The sequence below is a fragment of the Ruditapes philippinarum genome, unplaced genomic scaffold, assembly GCF_026571515.1.
Source record: "Ruditapes philippinarum isolate M1 unplaced genomic scaffold, ASM2657151v2 ctg6916_1_1_1_1, whole genome shotgun sequence".
In the NCBI taxonomy this organism is placed as follows: domain Eukaryota; kingdom Metazoa; phylum Mollusca; class Bivalvia; order Venerida; family Veneridae; genus Ruditapes; species Ruditapes philippinarum.
The window spans coordinates 1-15,682 of NW_026858043.1; the positions used below are offsets into that span (position 1 = coordinate 1).

Genomic DNA, 15,682 nt, shown 5'->3' on the forward strand with positions numbered 1-15,682 from the left:
CAAAAGCATGTACGTTTGCTAAACAATGGCGCAAATGTTAAATTGAGAAAAAAAAATGTAAAAAAGTGAATAGGGTCATAACATGAAAAATTGCAGACTCGGTCTGATTGAGTCGGTACATGAGGTATGAAAAACTTAATTTTAATTGATTGAAGCTCGTTTTTAATTATACTTAATGATTGCTAGAACGAGGTCATACTTCCTTCTGAAAATATTCTAAGTACATGGCATGAAATTATTTCATGTAATATGATTATATATTTAACATTTTCATCTCTATATTGATTAAACATGTATCTAATATTATAAGAAAATACGTTTGCTACCCATGATAAGTTAAAGCCCCAAATACTCATTCGTATGTTCTTTACCTCACAGTGGTTCCATACCAACGCATGCGCAGCCAATATTAAAACCACCTAGTCAGAAAGAGAAGTATAATTATGTTTGAACAGACGAAAGCATCAATGAAAATTATGTGACAATAATACAAACTTATTTTTGAAATGATGTGAATGATGCACAAAATACCTACATAACGAGGACCCGGATTACAATGACACCTTATCAAATAATGTAACCAGGTTAAAAATTATAAAACAAATGAAAATAATACGTAAAAAGGCAAGTAGTGCTAGGGGTTATTTGCACTTTCCAATACCGTCCTTAAACATACTCAATCAAACTGAGCCTGCAGCATTTTCAATTTCGTCAGATTGCGTTCATTGAACGCCGATTTCCTTGATGATCCTGTTGACGTTCTTTAGGAATTCAGTTCCTCTATATTTTATCCAGTTATTACTGAAAAGGTTAATTTTAGGAAAATCTGAAGGATATGAAAAAAGGGTACCGCTTGTCTAGAATGATAATTAAATTAACGAATAGCTTCATCCTGAATATCCAGAAAGTCAACTGTTAATTTTAGAAAGTTTTTACACTAAAGGCACGACTCTGTGACCTTTTGGCATATATCTTTCATTGCCTCTTGCAATTATGTAATAGCGGCGGCTTCACAATTAGTGAAGTGTCTTTGAAACACCACGTGATTGTATTGTAGAGTTCATTTGGTGATTTAACGCGGAGGAAGTTCTGCTGAGATGATTGTCTGTTTTATTTACGTTGAGAAAAAAATAATCATAGTAACTGTCACTATATACCAAGCCTGAAGTCAAATGTAAATAAAATTCATGTAATATTCTTTTATATGCTATTAGATCTTTACATTTGCAATTGTTGAAAAGAAAATGAAAATGTGTGAGCAGTCATAGGATACCAATCTAATCGTGTGGGGCAGTCAGGTATGTGGCTGACCTATAAATTGTTACATACTTATATCAAATAAAACTTTGACATATCTTGACATCCTGTTCTCTGTATAAACATTTTGTATGATTTAAATCATACAAAATGTTTATCCAGAGTTGACGGTGGATGCATGAAAGGAAAATAAAACGAAAGAAAGCAATTTGAAAGTAAACGGCAGACAAGTATTAAAGAATCGTAATCAAATAAATTTGAAAATAGGATACCAACCCAATCGCTTGGAGGCAGACACGTTTTACTGACCCTATTGTTAATGGACAATCCTTTGTGATAGAAACCATCGTTATTGTACAAATGACATGATAACCCGATCGGGAGACTAACCAATTCATTTTTAGGTGGTAAATGTGGTAAATGTACAAATCAGTAGGACCGGAAGATAAAAATCGACCCGCAAAATGAATAATGGCTGCGAAGGCTTCAGCCCGAGACCATGATTCATTTCAGAGTCGATTATCACTTTCCTGTCACTCTATAGCGTGTATAAATATTTTAATAGACTTTACATATCTACCTGAGCATTATGTTTATTATTTGATACTTCTTTAGTTGAAATTCCTATTTCTATATTTTACTGCACTGTTCAGTATCTTATTATCGTATTTGTTTTCTTTACATTTTAATTAAACTGTGTTGCTGTTAAACTTCGCGTAAGCTCTCATCACAAATCAAGCGATCCGTGCTACAAATTTACTTTCATTTTACAGCTTTTTTATGACGTCATTTGACATTATTGTTTCAGTGTTTGCACGTGCTTGTGTTCAGCTTGAACATTGTTTGCCCCGGGATGTAAACTCATAGTTGGTCACGTGATAATCATAAATCAGTTGAAATTATATGTATATGCAATTTTGTTACTGTATAAAGTAAGAAACATATTAATATAAATTAATATTCTTCATCTGATTAAAACACTACACATCGTTATAATGATTTTTAAAGATTTCATTCATAAACATGAACATGCTGAGTGATCAAATGTTTCAAGTTATCGATAGTTTTATATGTTATCAATGCCAATAATAACTGGAAAATATACTTTAATTACAGATATTCTTTTATTCACATGTAGTACAACTTTTCGATTACTGGACCCTAACATAGTCATATATAATACAATTATGACATTTAATCTAATGTAAGGAGTATAAACTCAATCATAAAGTGTTCACAATTTTGTTGGCTAGATTGTAATACAAATTCACAAAACAACCTTACATTGTAGACAAATAACTAACAACAGAGCGTTACAATTCAGGGTAATGACTGCACGCATATGTACACAACTCGCATTGCCGTGGTCTTTTCGCCAGGTCAGCTGATCTTATTCAATTCATATAGATCAGAAGTAGTTTTAGATGGATGGCATCCATATGAAAACTAGGTAACATAATCAAATACAAATAGTCACCAATGTTGTACAATTACTGATCTTCATTTCATACACATTATCTGTTGAAAATATTGAATACAAGAAATGTAGATATGTCATTCCTGTGCTACTGAATAACGAAGTATGTAATACATTTCAAAGGGAGAATTATTTGCAAACATTGATGTTTAATTGGCCTACCTTTGCTTTAGTAACCGTTTAAATTTGTAATAATTGATATAGGACATAACGAAGAATAACTGTATTTCTATAAAGCAAAACATGCAAATATGTTAATCTAGTCAAATCGTATCTAGTTATAATTAAATCATTAAAAATACGTAAATTGACCTTATATTTTGTAGTATCATTAATCTTGCAAAATGAACAATATATTTTATATCGTTTCTCTATTATCATAATCAATCAATCTACACCAGGTCTCTATCATTGTAAATCACCATATTTTATTGCGAATGTGTAAATTAATCAGACGATATCTTACGGCGTATTCTGCGCTAACAAGCTGGTTTCATACAGACAAAAATAAGCATTATTTACTCCTGAATGCAGTGTAAGGTTTTGAGGTCAAACGTTTTTGATTATAGAGATAGCACGAGTGTCTTGAAAATAAAAATGTAAATTTTGTGAAAAATGTTCATGTTAACAATTACTAGCAAGTTTTTTTCATATCATTCTTGCAAATGTACGCTGAATTCATTGCTTATGAAATGCAGTATGAAATACTGATTCTTGCATTGTATTTCAGATAAAAGAAACATCTGCAATTAAGTTGCTCGAAATTATTACAATCAGCAAATTAAAAAAAAATGATTTTTGAAAAATTGCCCATTTTCATATACCATTTGACTAAGAAAGTAAGTTTTAACTTAATATAAATAAAGTTTGATAATAGGCTTCTCTAACCAGAGAGAAAAATCGTCTTTCAGTTTGCTAATGATCTCACTGAACATTGCTTATCGCCTTATTATTAAGATAAATCCAACAATATCGATAACGAGAACACTACTGCTGCTTTTTAAAGCAGAAGACATATCAAGTACATGACATTGATCTATCTATCAACATATCCTAATTACCATATGATTCCCAGCAAATACTATTTCATAATTAATAAAATATCATTCGTTGTCTGTCATGATTTTCCCGGAAGTAATCCGCTTACAATATGGTATTATTTGACATATTTAAGCCAAATTAAAACGAAAAAGGATCACGGTACTCTTCAAAACGTGCGTGCTATAGATTTGTAACCCCCACATGTAAGAAGTATTTGTTGTTGTTTTTTTCACATCAAGTTTATATATTTATAATTATCTACAGATCATTATAATCAACGTCATCTTTATTTAGAAATGACATTTTCATAATTTTGGTTTCATCAATGCTATCCCTTGGACTAAACCTGCTGCTGGACCCACTATTGTTCCTCTGTGGCAGCCGCAATCTCCGCCCATTACTAACACCGTTGCCACAACGTTTCTTGCAGCGGCTGCAGCAGAAAAATAAACTTTTAAATCCTGAACGGAATCTTTTATTCATCCAAAAATAAACAATAGGATTGTAGCAGGCGTACGACATGGCTAGCCAATGGGCGCTGGTCCAAACATACTGATAGTGTTCGTAGTCGTACACAGACTCATGGGCTTCCTGTATCAACTGCATGGCATGTAAAGGAAGCCAGCAAACAGCATACGTTATTACCATCACTATCATCATTTTCACCATCTGAAACGATACAAGATAGCTCATATTACACACAAGAATGTAAAAATCTTAGTAGATGTCTGATATATGAAGTTCCTTTCAGAATAGTTACAACAGCAACAACACATAACTTATATGTTTGAAATTAGATATCATTTCCCAACAATTTTGTGTTGAATTAACCAATCAGCTTCTCATAGATCTTTGAATGAATTAGTTAACTATAACCGTTAAAGCATGGGAATGTTAAGTATCATTGAATTATAAACATAACCAGACAATATACCAATATAAGAAATTAAGTAGCACAAAAATTTCCATCCTTTATACGTATTGCGCTATAATTTTATTGTTGTCTCTAGATAGCATGTGTCTTAAACCATGTCTGTTCATATGCTAACTTTGCATTTATGAATCGTTGGTCATTTGCTGTATGCAGTTGTATATAACATGCTTATCATATTGATAATTATATTCGTGTGTGAAAATGTACCAACTTATTATACATACAATAACAAATCTCAATTACAAAGGGTAAAATAGGCCCTAAAGAAGTGTAGCATTTCAATCAATAGCATAAAATGACCAAAAGTAGCAACTGTCTGAATTAAATGATTTTAAGCGTATACTCAAATTTTTCTCTATCTCGATAGCAAATTATATTTCGTAAACATGGGGTACTTTTTCGAATTTACCTCCTAAGTTAAACAAACTAATTAGCTGGGCTACGCTATATTCAAATATCTCATTAATTTGCAAAAAGTTAATGCATTTTTTTAGAAAATACATTTTCCAATGTTGGATATGTTACATTTTAGTAAACGCCAAATGTAATAAAAGACAAGACAAATTTGTGTAACCATTTCTCGACAGTTATATAATTTATAAGTAAAGAGCAACGGCAGTTTTAAACAGAAAAGGGGAAAAATTATGAAACGATTTCTTGAATTAGAATTCGTGACATTTATACATTTTGTTAGTAAAAAGAAATGACAGTTTTAATATAGATTGCACTTATTGCAAACATTTGATTGACAGTATTTCTAACATGATTAACAGTTGGAAAAGATCGATTTGCAGAAAGTTAATAGAATGCAAAACGAAATTAAGATTTACATGACATTTAAGCAACATATCCCATAGATAGAATGATTATTTGGAATAAAGTAATAGCTTAAATTACAGACAAATGATAACTGTAGGAAATAAATTAGTATTCTTCATGTGTCACAGCTGACAAAAAGATTTCCTTTTCTATATATAGCTGTTATTTTATAACCTCTTAATAACTTAATAACACTTAATGATGTATTAAATAATAACGTGATTTATATGTTCTTCCTGAAGATGATACGGTCAAAAATTTGTTCTATCGCATTTCGGCCATTTGATAAAAATTCAAGACAAGAATGCGTCAAATCTATGGTAATTCTGACACTTTTTTGTTTATACATGTTATATGAATACTCGCTTGGTAATGATCAAATAGATAAAAGTTTACACTTGATTTGGCAATATTCAATTCCATTTTTCTATTCAGTTCTACCTTATTGATTGGGGAAAATATTCATTTTTGTGCCCAGTGTTTCTAATATATTCCTGTGTTGTAACAACAAATTCCTCCAGCTAAAATTGTTTTGAATATAAATTAGAAAGCTACCGATAGTTCTAATACAACACATTTGTTTCTTGAATATTAATATACATTGCAAAAAAGGATTCAACTCAGATCTTAAGACTTGTAAAAACAATAAAGAATTGAAATTGCGCTATTAAAGAAGTTCTTATTATTCTGGAATATCAAATAATGCAAGTATTAAGGAATAATTATATTCTGCGAGTACTAATTTATTCATTTCTTGTTATCTGAATTCGAAAAGTGTAAAGAGATGCTAATCAATCTCACAAAGGGATTGTGAAAAGGTAAATGAAGTTGTAACATTATATCTAACAAAGAATATGTGTTATTTCAATGCGATATTATCGTACATTATGGTGAGGGAAATGAACTTTAATCATGCGATCTCACACAATCCCTATTGATTCTGTAACCTAGCAGTTTAATAAGGATTTGGTAGATAAACTAAACACAGGTAAATATTATAAAAAAAGATATTATAGACGAAAGGTATCATGATGTAGGTTTGTTCATTTTTTTCGGTCTGGCAAACATATTACCTTTAGAACTGAATAAAAGAATTATTTAATAAAACAAGAGCTGTCGTAAGACACTGCGCTCAACCACATATACTAAAGTACTTGATTATAAAGTAGGAGCCAGTCATAAAAAAGCTCTACTAGATACTGTAATATGAAAAGGTCAATTAAGATTCAGAGAAATACCTGAACGGGTATTATACCATTTGATCAAACAGTTGGGTAGTAAAAATAATTAAACAAAATTCTAAGTTGAAAAGAGGGAACAATTAATCTGTGAAAATCTATGAAAGACTTATTAAAACACCGTTTGTTCAAAATTAAGGTACAAGAATCGTTCAAAGAACGTTTCGACCAAACATGCCGTCCACTGTTCACAATATGTTTAAAAAATAGTTCAACAGGTGATTATATAAACTTGAACACCTGATCATGCTTTATAAAAACTTTCAGCTAGAATATCAATTTACTGATCATGAACAGAAAACTCAAGAATAATGTCATTTGATAAAGAACAGAACATACACTTTACATAGAAGAACATATTTTAGAAAATATGAAATTCTACAATAACACATGTGCACATTAATATACAAAGAAAAAAAGGAACGGGAATGGTCAATTTTTTGTTCAGAACATAATAATCTATTGAAATAGATTGGTTTAATTGGTATTGTTTTTATTGTTTAATTTAGGTATCTAACATTAAAATATGAAGGGAAGAAAAGATTTCTTAATATTGCATCTATTATCTTTATGCCACATACTGACAGATAAGAAAGAACAGTAACTGAAGAAAATAACTTTGCTTCTTGCAATATAATCTGTCAATATCCGAAATGCAATTAAGATAACATGATAACTTTATATATACTCAATTTAAAAAAAAACGGAAAAAATCAAAGAAACTGTAAATAGTCAAACATAAGTTTATGAGAGTTATTCAGATTCTTATTTCTTTTGTTCTCTTTTCATTATTATACATGTTAAGGTAAAGTTTAGCAATGGAATTATAAAAATAACTATCACTTTGACCGATACATGTTTTCATAAATTAGTTAGTATTAATCATTTTAACACTGTTTGCGCATCTTTTACTACCCACTTTTAAGATGAAAGGTGGGTAAAATAACGGTATAATTATATTTAATGTTGTTCTTTAGATATTAATTAGATTCTTATCTCTGATATTATATAGCATATTGATGTTACAAACGAGAAAATACTTTCATATTGATATGAAATATTTAATATTTACCATTCAGTGAATTCCAGATTGATTTATTTGTATCACTTTTGATCCAATGTTTTTTTGTGTCTTATGTTGTTTTGTTATTGTTACATAAAGATTAATTGGTCCGGGTGTATTACTCTTGACTTCGCCAATTTCCACATGTCTCTATAATTATTATTATTATACCTACTTACGTCTTTATTTCACTATGCCCATTACCTTGATCGTTTAATGCAGACAATACTTCCCTAACTGTTTAGTACGACCGTTTGCTTAAATCTGTATATTATTAATGTTTATATATATTATGATTTTTAGTAAATTAAAACAAACCTGAAATTCTAAATCAGAAAAGTAATTCATTGTCTTTGTTTTTTTCTTCGTTTTCATCACCATGCATGCTTATAAGACACTTTAAGCTTGTTTTAAACAGCAAAAATATCTGTAAGGTTATGTGACTGGATGGTTTAAAATAATTTTGATACAAACATTCTGTATAACAAATATGAATAAATTCATCATATAAAAGGATAAGCTGACCAATCAATCAAAATACCCTAATCATTTGTATTTTTACTTTCAAGTGATAGCAACAATTAACTTCATTACATTTTTATTGATAATGCTGCGTGAAAGAAGCACCAAGGATATGTCTTAGATTGTTGTTATTGTTGCTTCACGACTAGTGTATACAAACAGAAATAATGTTAAACACAGCATCTTCTAGCAATAAATGGTCCTTTTGTATTTGAATAAACTTAATATACAGTGCAAAATACTTTTATACGTGTATTTCACTTAACATTAAAAGTAAATTTAGATATGAAACAACAAATATCGATTGTTTTAAAAATAAAAAGATATGTTTATAATATATTTAAGTATATTGTATATAATTATATATATCCTATTTGCAACGGACTTACAATATAATATAGATAGAAAATTACATGTAGGATATATTGTAAAAATATTAAAAATGAATATTGAGAATGTTTTTATAATGCCATACAATATTAAAAAAAGATAAAGTCATCATTAAAATTGTGCAATTTATATATCATTATTATTCGATGTTCGTATCGAACCTGTGAAGTAATATCTTGGATTTAAGGAAAATCGAATAAATACTCACCACATTTAATAGTCTTGAATATCAATAAGATAAAAATTTATATTTCAGTCTGGGAATTCCGATAAAACAAAATGTGTTAGATTAATGAATAAATTTCGAAAAGAAGCAGACCTGCTGCAAAGAATTGAATTTTAAACCAGACACAAATATCTGAATACAAGTAGTTAAAGTATGATTTGCTCCAATTTGATATTGAAAGATAATTGCTACACAGTTTCTTTGTAAATATAAGAAAAACATGTTTTGACTTCAAACAAAGTAGATAGGTTATATTAAATATTCAACACACTATCGTTGGTAACAATATGAATATACAGTGTCATTTAAAAGGAGTGGCAGGTTTTTCAAAGGAGCAAATTACTTACTGTATATACATTCAGTTGATGATAGATTAAATCTTACTGAAATATTTACTAGGATAAGCTAGATATTAAGCATTTCACATAATAACGTTATTCCTTTAATCATCTGTTATGTAACATGTCTTAAATTATTCTGGACTCATTATTGTTGACATAACTATATGTGACTTAATATACATCGATGAACAACATAACTATATCAATGTGTAATTACGGTTATCATATGTTTGTATATTTGATCATATTATTGTCTGTTCAACTACACATTTTTTTATAGAACATTTATATTGTAATAATAGTGAAGTCTCTTGAATCACAGTAAATATGGAATTGATTTATTTTACCCAGTGAAGGAACACATCTTTTATACATAATTTTCATGATGTTATGTCACGCTATTACATGCAAAGACTATATGAATAATCAGCGTACCTTTTCATTAGTAAATTGCAAAATGCAAAATGAGAACTATACTTCAATTTAGTTGAATAATGCAACTCTTGTATATAATGCAAATAAATCAGTCACATTATGTTTTTGATTATACAAAAAGGACCAATATCTTTAAACAAATGATATATATTAACAATTAAATAATTGAAAGATACCCCAAAGGAAATCTGGAATAAGTGCAATTTTACTGCAATGTTTGATTTTGTTATCGCATTTCTGATGCTTGAGAGAACGTGTGTGATTGACTTTGAAATGCATTTAAAATGTTTGATGTATTGATTTACTATATTTATATAATCGAATGATAATTGAAAGTGCCTGAAGAAAATTATACATTTGGTGCATTTTATGTATAATTTCTTTTGTAAATGAATAATCATTATAACTTGAGAGAAGTTAATTGAAAAATGCTAAATGTACAAAATGCATTATATACCTCAACTAGTGTATGCAATAATATATTATTTACCCAATCATGAAATGTTTAATTTAGGTATACCCCAATCATTCATACCAACATTTATATTTAATTACAAATTTCATAATTGAAACACGTCGCAATGAAAATTGGGAACTATATGAAGTTGACTGGAATGTTTAAGTTTGTACTTGCATCTGTTTGTGAGATAATTTGTTGCGATTTACTTTTTATGACAACAACAATTTGTTCTGAATGAGCGTATTAAACAATCAAGGAAGAGAAACAGCCTGTATTTTAATTGGTTGAATGGTTGGGACAAGTTGCCGGACAAAACTTTTAATTGAAGCTAACAAACAAAACGCGACAGAGACATGTTAGTTTCAGAGAATAATGTTCGGTTAACGATCTTTATTTTCCACATTTTTCCCTTTCAATGCAAATTTTAGTAAAATGGGAGGCAATAACAACATTTTTGCACCCCCTGGACCGGACTGTTTTTCTCACGAAGAAGAAATTGTTTTGATTTCTAAATATAGAAAACATTTGAAATTAGGTCCGTCAATATAAAACATACTATAAACCAACAGAATAAGAACTTAATTATAATATTAAAAATATTCTGAAAAGTTAATTTATCATTATATTCAATATATCATAATCGCAATCACAGAGAAGTTCAAAATGAACGAAAGTTCAACTTTTTTCCCAATTTATTAAACATATTCTTATTAATAATAAAAAATATTTTGATGACATAATGATTAATATAAATACATATATAAAATAATAAAATATGTTTGTCTTAAGTTTAATCGCAAAGACATTGTTTGCAATTAATATGAGTTTTGCGACGTACACTTTTTGATGAAATCAATGCATTTAAAATACGTTTTTCATTTTATGCTACATGTACCACAATAATCTGTATGTCGATGCAATAAAGATGTGGTTTGCTATTTTGCTTACTATCAAGTCAAGTATTTATGAACTGTAGGATTTCATAATTTTTCGAGATTCACATTGGCAGTCACATTTGTTTCATCATCAGTGAAAAAGAATATAGAAAAACACACATTATTCATCACTCGTTATATGTAACTGAAGCAGAGAAATTACTTTTTTGTTGCACAAAATCCGCGTATAGAAGTAAAATTTTTCTATTTCAATTATTAACAGAAGTAGTACATTAAATAATGTAACAATTTAATCGCTAGTGTTGTCTTAAAACTATATAATATTTGTTTCTTATTCACCATTAGTAAATCATTCACTGACAGCTCAAATCCTACAATCAAAGCATATTTCCTGCAAACACGAGTACAAGCTACAAGTCCAAAGGTATTGAACTGTAATCCACTCAGGTCTTCATCAAAACTTGAGAATATAATATCCATTGATTATTGACTATCAATAAGATACCAATCAATATAATTAAGTTATAAATTATTCAACGATATGGCTAAAGCATAATTCATTAATTTGTGATAGAATATATTTAAAATTTAAATAATTAATGAAAAATCTGCAGTTGTACATGCTTCTAATATGGATTCCAAATCTTGTCATATGTGAGTTTCGCTGACATAAAAGCAAATGTATTGTCGTAAATTTATCTGTATATAAGACAACTTTTCTAGCATCTCAGCATGTAAATAACTGTTCGTATTTATACTTCTTAAGGATATGATAAGAAGCATGAGCAGGTTTATAAGATTTTTGTGTTTTTTGTCTGCGAAAGAAAGCAAAAATAGATGGTGTCATATGAATCATATTTGAAATGATTGCATTAAAATCGCACATTTAGGAATATTTTGTCAACTTAATTATCATCTTAAACAGGGAAGCCAACACTGTACGTGTGCATTGATTTTGTCACAAACATTATCATCATATTACAATGATAACGACACAAAGCGCTCGTTTCAGTTGTTTCTCTGAATTATAACTTGGATTTTATTCCATTTTCTGCAATGGCAAATTCATGCATTCACTACAAAAATGCATCATTGAGTAATTAGATGCTTAATATGATCTCAAGTGTCTGCTCACAAATGTAGAAGTAGTTGCGTACAAAAGAGTAAAATACCAGGAAAGTAGCCATAGGTCTGTGAAATAACATATTCATCACAAAACCATGATTAAATGTCTAAGGGTCCATGGTGAGGTTAGTCCTATGAGATATTGATTGAATGATTGAAACTTTTTGGTTAATTAAGGCGGAATTCAATTATTCATTTCGAAAACTAAAATACATTTATATTGCATAAATGGACAAACATTCGAAGGGCCATAACATAATCAAATATTGATGAAATCACATATTTCTGATAAAACACTCCAAGCTATAGCTAAGTAAAATTTACTGGTAATCACTTAAGGAAAAATATACCACAGTAAAAATTGCTTTTTCTTGTCTTTCCCGTTCGTTAACTTCACATGAAAATTTTTAAAAAGGATGAAGATTACAAGTTTGTAAATCGGATTGGAGTTTGAAATAGTATTAGTTGCAAGTTTTGACGATATATCACAAGACGGCATTGATGTACGTTAGCATCAATACTTTTATATACAAAAAAAAACTCTTTAGAAAAACAACGAAAATCTACAATAGCATTAAAGTGATATTTTATTATGCCAATCCAAGTGTAAATGGAAAGTCCACAGCAGCAGTTAAAATTCAAGGAAACATTACATTTAACCAGCTGTGTTCAATGTTTTATTTTACGTTGCAAAAATAATCAATATAAATGTGAACTATTAACATTTTCATAATTATCGTTTGGAATCAGTAGCGTTCAATCCTTAAAAAAAGTGGGGCAGTCTGTTCATAATTTAGTTAATTTTCATATTTTATCCTTAACAATTTTCATTACAAATTATCGTCAATCACCATTATAATTATATATTACTTTTCTAGTTCAACTCGATAAGGGGAAAATTAGCATAATGTCACTTTAACAGGATTTAAGTTGACGCATGGTTTAGTTTAAGTATGAAAATTCAAATTTGAGTACAAGTGTAGTATGGAAACTAAAGATTGTAAAGATACCTTTCTTTTTGATGATGCTATGCGTTCGTCCCTCCTCCTCTCGGCTTCGCCTGGTGTCCTTTTTATCCATATTATATAACCAATCCTCGAGTATGTGAACATTAAAACGGCCAAAGGGACAAAGTATTGAATACACATTATTGCCATGGAATAAATGTATTGTAATTTCATATTATCAAAAACTTCGCCACACATCCCTTTGTGACACTCTTCTGTATCATTTACGTGGTATGGGTTGTGAACTCTTGATTTAATAACTGTTGGAAGAGGTACCAGAAGGGCTAAAATCCACACCACGACAATAGTAAGAAAAACTTTTTTGGAAGTGAGTTTTGGTCGGAGTGGATATATGATTGCAACATAGCGGTCTATGCTCATTGCAACGAGAGTAAAGGCACTCAAAAATACAAACACGGCTTGTGTATATAATATGAAAGGACATATGAAATCCGCAAATGGCCAATATGGCATAAGTATATTTACTACATAAGTAAATGGTATACAAATCAGTCCTTTTGCCATGTCACCAACTGCAAGATTTAGCAGGAAGAAATTTGTCACAGTTCGCATACGTTCTTGTCCTAGGACAACACAACATACTAGTAAGTTTCCACCGACCGCCACTAAAAACAACACTGTATAAAGCACCATCCAAAATATATTCACAACAGAATATGTTATAGCACATGGATCAACCATATTACCACTCTCGTTCTGATTTTGTTCAAATGCAGCAACCATTTTCGCCAATTTATAAATACCGATGTCTTTTCGCTTATGTATATATTTAATACATAATTTCAAAACACTATTTAGAAAACGTTATCTCCTGGAAATTTAGATTTCAATATCATTCAAAATAATTGTTTACAAAAGAAGATTTAAATTTATTAACAATTCTATAATCTTTTAAGGTCAAGTTTAAGATAACTTTCGTCTCGCTGGAAATGGCTTGACTGATTCCCGTGGCAAAATTATTCCTGACGCAATGTACGATCGATATAGAATAAGCTTTTCACTTTTGTTATTAGCAAAAGATAACCGAATTCTATTTTAAAATTTACCCATCGTTCAAATATTATTTCAATTTTATTCCATTTATGTCGCCGAAAATGAGGAAGAAAACTTAAAATTTACGATTTAACCGCCTTTATAATGAACTATAAGTTAATAAGTAATTTTCAAATAATGGCGGAAAACTTTTTTTTATTACTTTGTCATGTCATAGTTGTTTTTAAAACTTGCTTTAAATGCCACAATGTGTCTCCCTGGAACCATCTCAGCTAAAAATGGAGTACAAAAATTCCTTTAAAAATCACAACGGTTGTTTTTCTCTTTTATTATTGCCTATTAAAACCAAACCAAAATCCAATAGTCCTTTGCCATTATTTGAATCCACATTTACATTTGCTCTTTATCCCGTATATTTTATTACAACTTTCAAACATTAAACAATAATTAGAATAAAATAATAATTTTATTCACGTTCTGTTATTTTGGCAGATGAACAAGCATATCTATCAAAGCCCATTTGTATTTCATATCAAACAGTGAAATACTTTTATTGACTGTTTGTTAATCAGAAGCTGTGTTAAAAATGCTGTTTTCTTCGTGATTCCCCTCCGTTGATTTATCTTAGCGTATCGTAGGCGGCTTTTTCCTATATTTTTCTAGCAGAAATAAAATGTGAGCAGGCGAAAGACGAATCACTGCTGATGCTTTGCGGCGTAAGGAAAGCTGTTTCCAATACACAATTGATCACTGTTTATTCTATAACCATATAATATTATTATAAAATACGTAATTAACTGGTGCATTAACACATTGTTATATTAATTTTTATAAATCTTAAATTTTAGCTGAAATACGTCTAAAAATGTAAATGATATTTAGTGAATACGTACTAGTTTAGACGCCCTATATTTGCTCCTGCGCCTCTGTTGAACTGTTGCTTCCACCTATTACATTCTAAACAGAATCCCTAAAGAAATCTCAACATGGCAAAATTGACCACGTTGTAGGCTTGGTTTGATTGAGCTTGTTCATGGACGATACTTGAAAGTGCACGTTACCGTCCACGCCCCCTAGCACCGGCTTTAGCAGAATTAAACACGAAAATGATTTTTAATTTTTGAATAAAGTTTGACTTTCTGTAATATAATTACTATTTAAGTTCTAATTCTTTTAAACACAGGCATGAACATAAATGTTCGTAAAGGTATGATGTTTATAAAATCAGTACTCACATGTTTAATGATGAATGGAAACCTTTAAGTTACTTTCTATTTTTGGACAATGCATAATATGATTGAAGTAAATAGGATTTATTCTACAACATTTTGTTATAAAAATAAAAAGCCAGTCACATAACGTTACACATCATAATATAGATATCAACGTGACATCAAGTCTATCTAAGGGTATTTAGGGAGAGAACAGGTAAAACTG

At 29.7% G+C, this 15,682-nt stretch overlaps 1 protein-coding gene across 1 annotated transcript; it reads right to left on the bottom strand.

Moving 5' to 3' along the window:
• Window positions 1-2,368: 2,368 nt before the first annotated feature.
• On the bottom strand, window positions 2,369-14,909 carry LOC132751921 (RYamide receptor-like). The gene is made up of 2 exons (XM_060742133.1): window positions 13,235-14,909; window positions 2,369-4,444 (listed from the first exon to the last, which is right to left on the bottom strand). The coding sequence occupies exons 1-2, from the start codon at window positions 13,973-13,975 to the stop codon at window positions 4,034-4,036; spliced, it is 1,152 nt and encodes a 383-aa protein (XP_060598116.1). The 5' UTR covers window positions 13,976-14,909; the 3' UTR covers window positions 2,369-4,033.
• Between the last annotated feature and the right edge of the window lie 773 nt (window positions 14,910-15,682).

What these genes read in the sequence shown, in the direction of transcription:
- LOC132751921 (XM_060742133.1), bottom strand. Translation starts at nt 13,975, where the DNA reads ATGGTTGCTGCATTTGAACAAAATCAGAACGAGAGTGGTAATATGGTT. An exon ending in TAGCATCATCAAAAAGAAAG is followed by an intron (nt 4,445 to 13,234) that starts GTATCTTTACAA and finishes GTATCGTTTCAG; the next exon opens with ATGGTGAAAATGATGATAGT.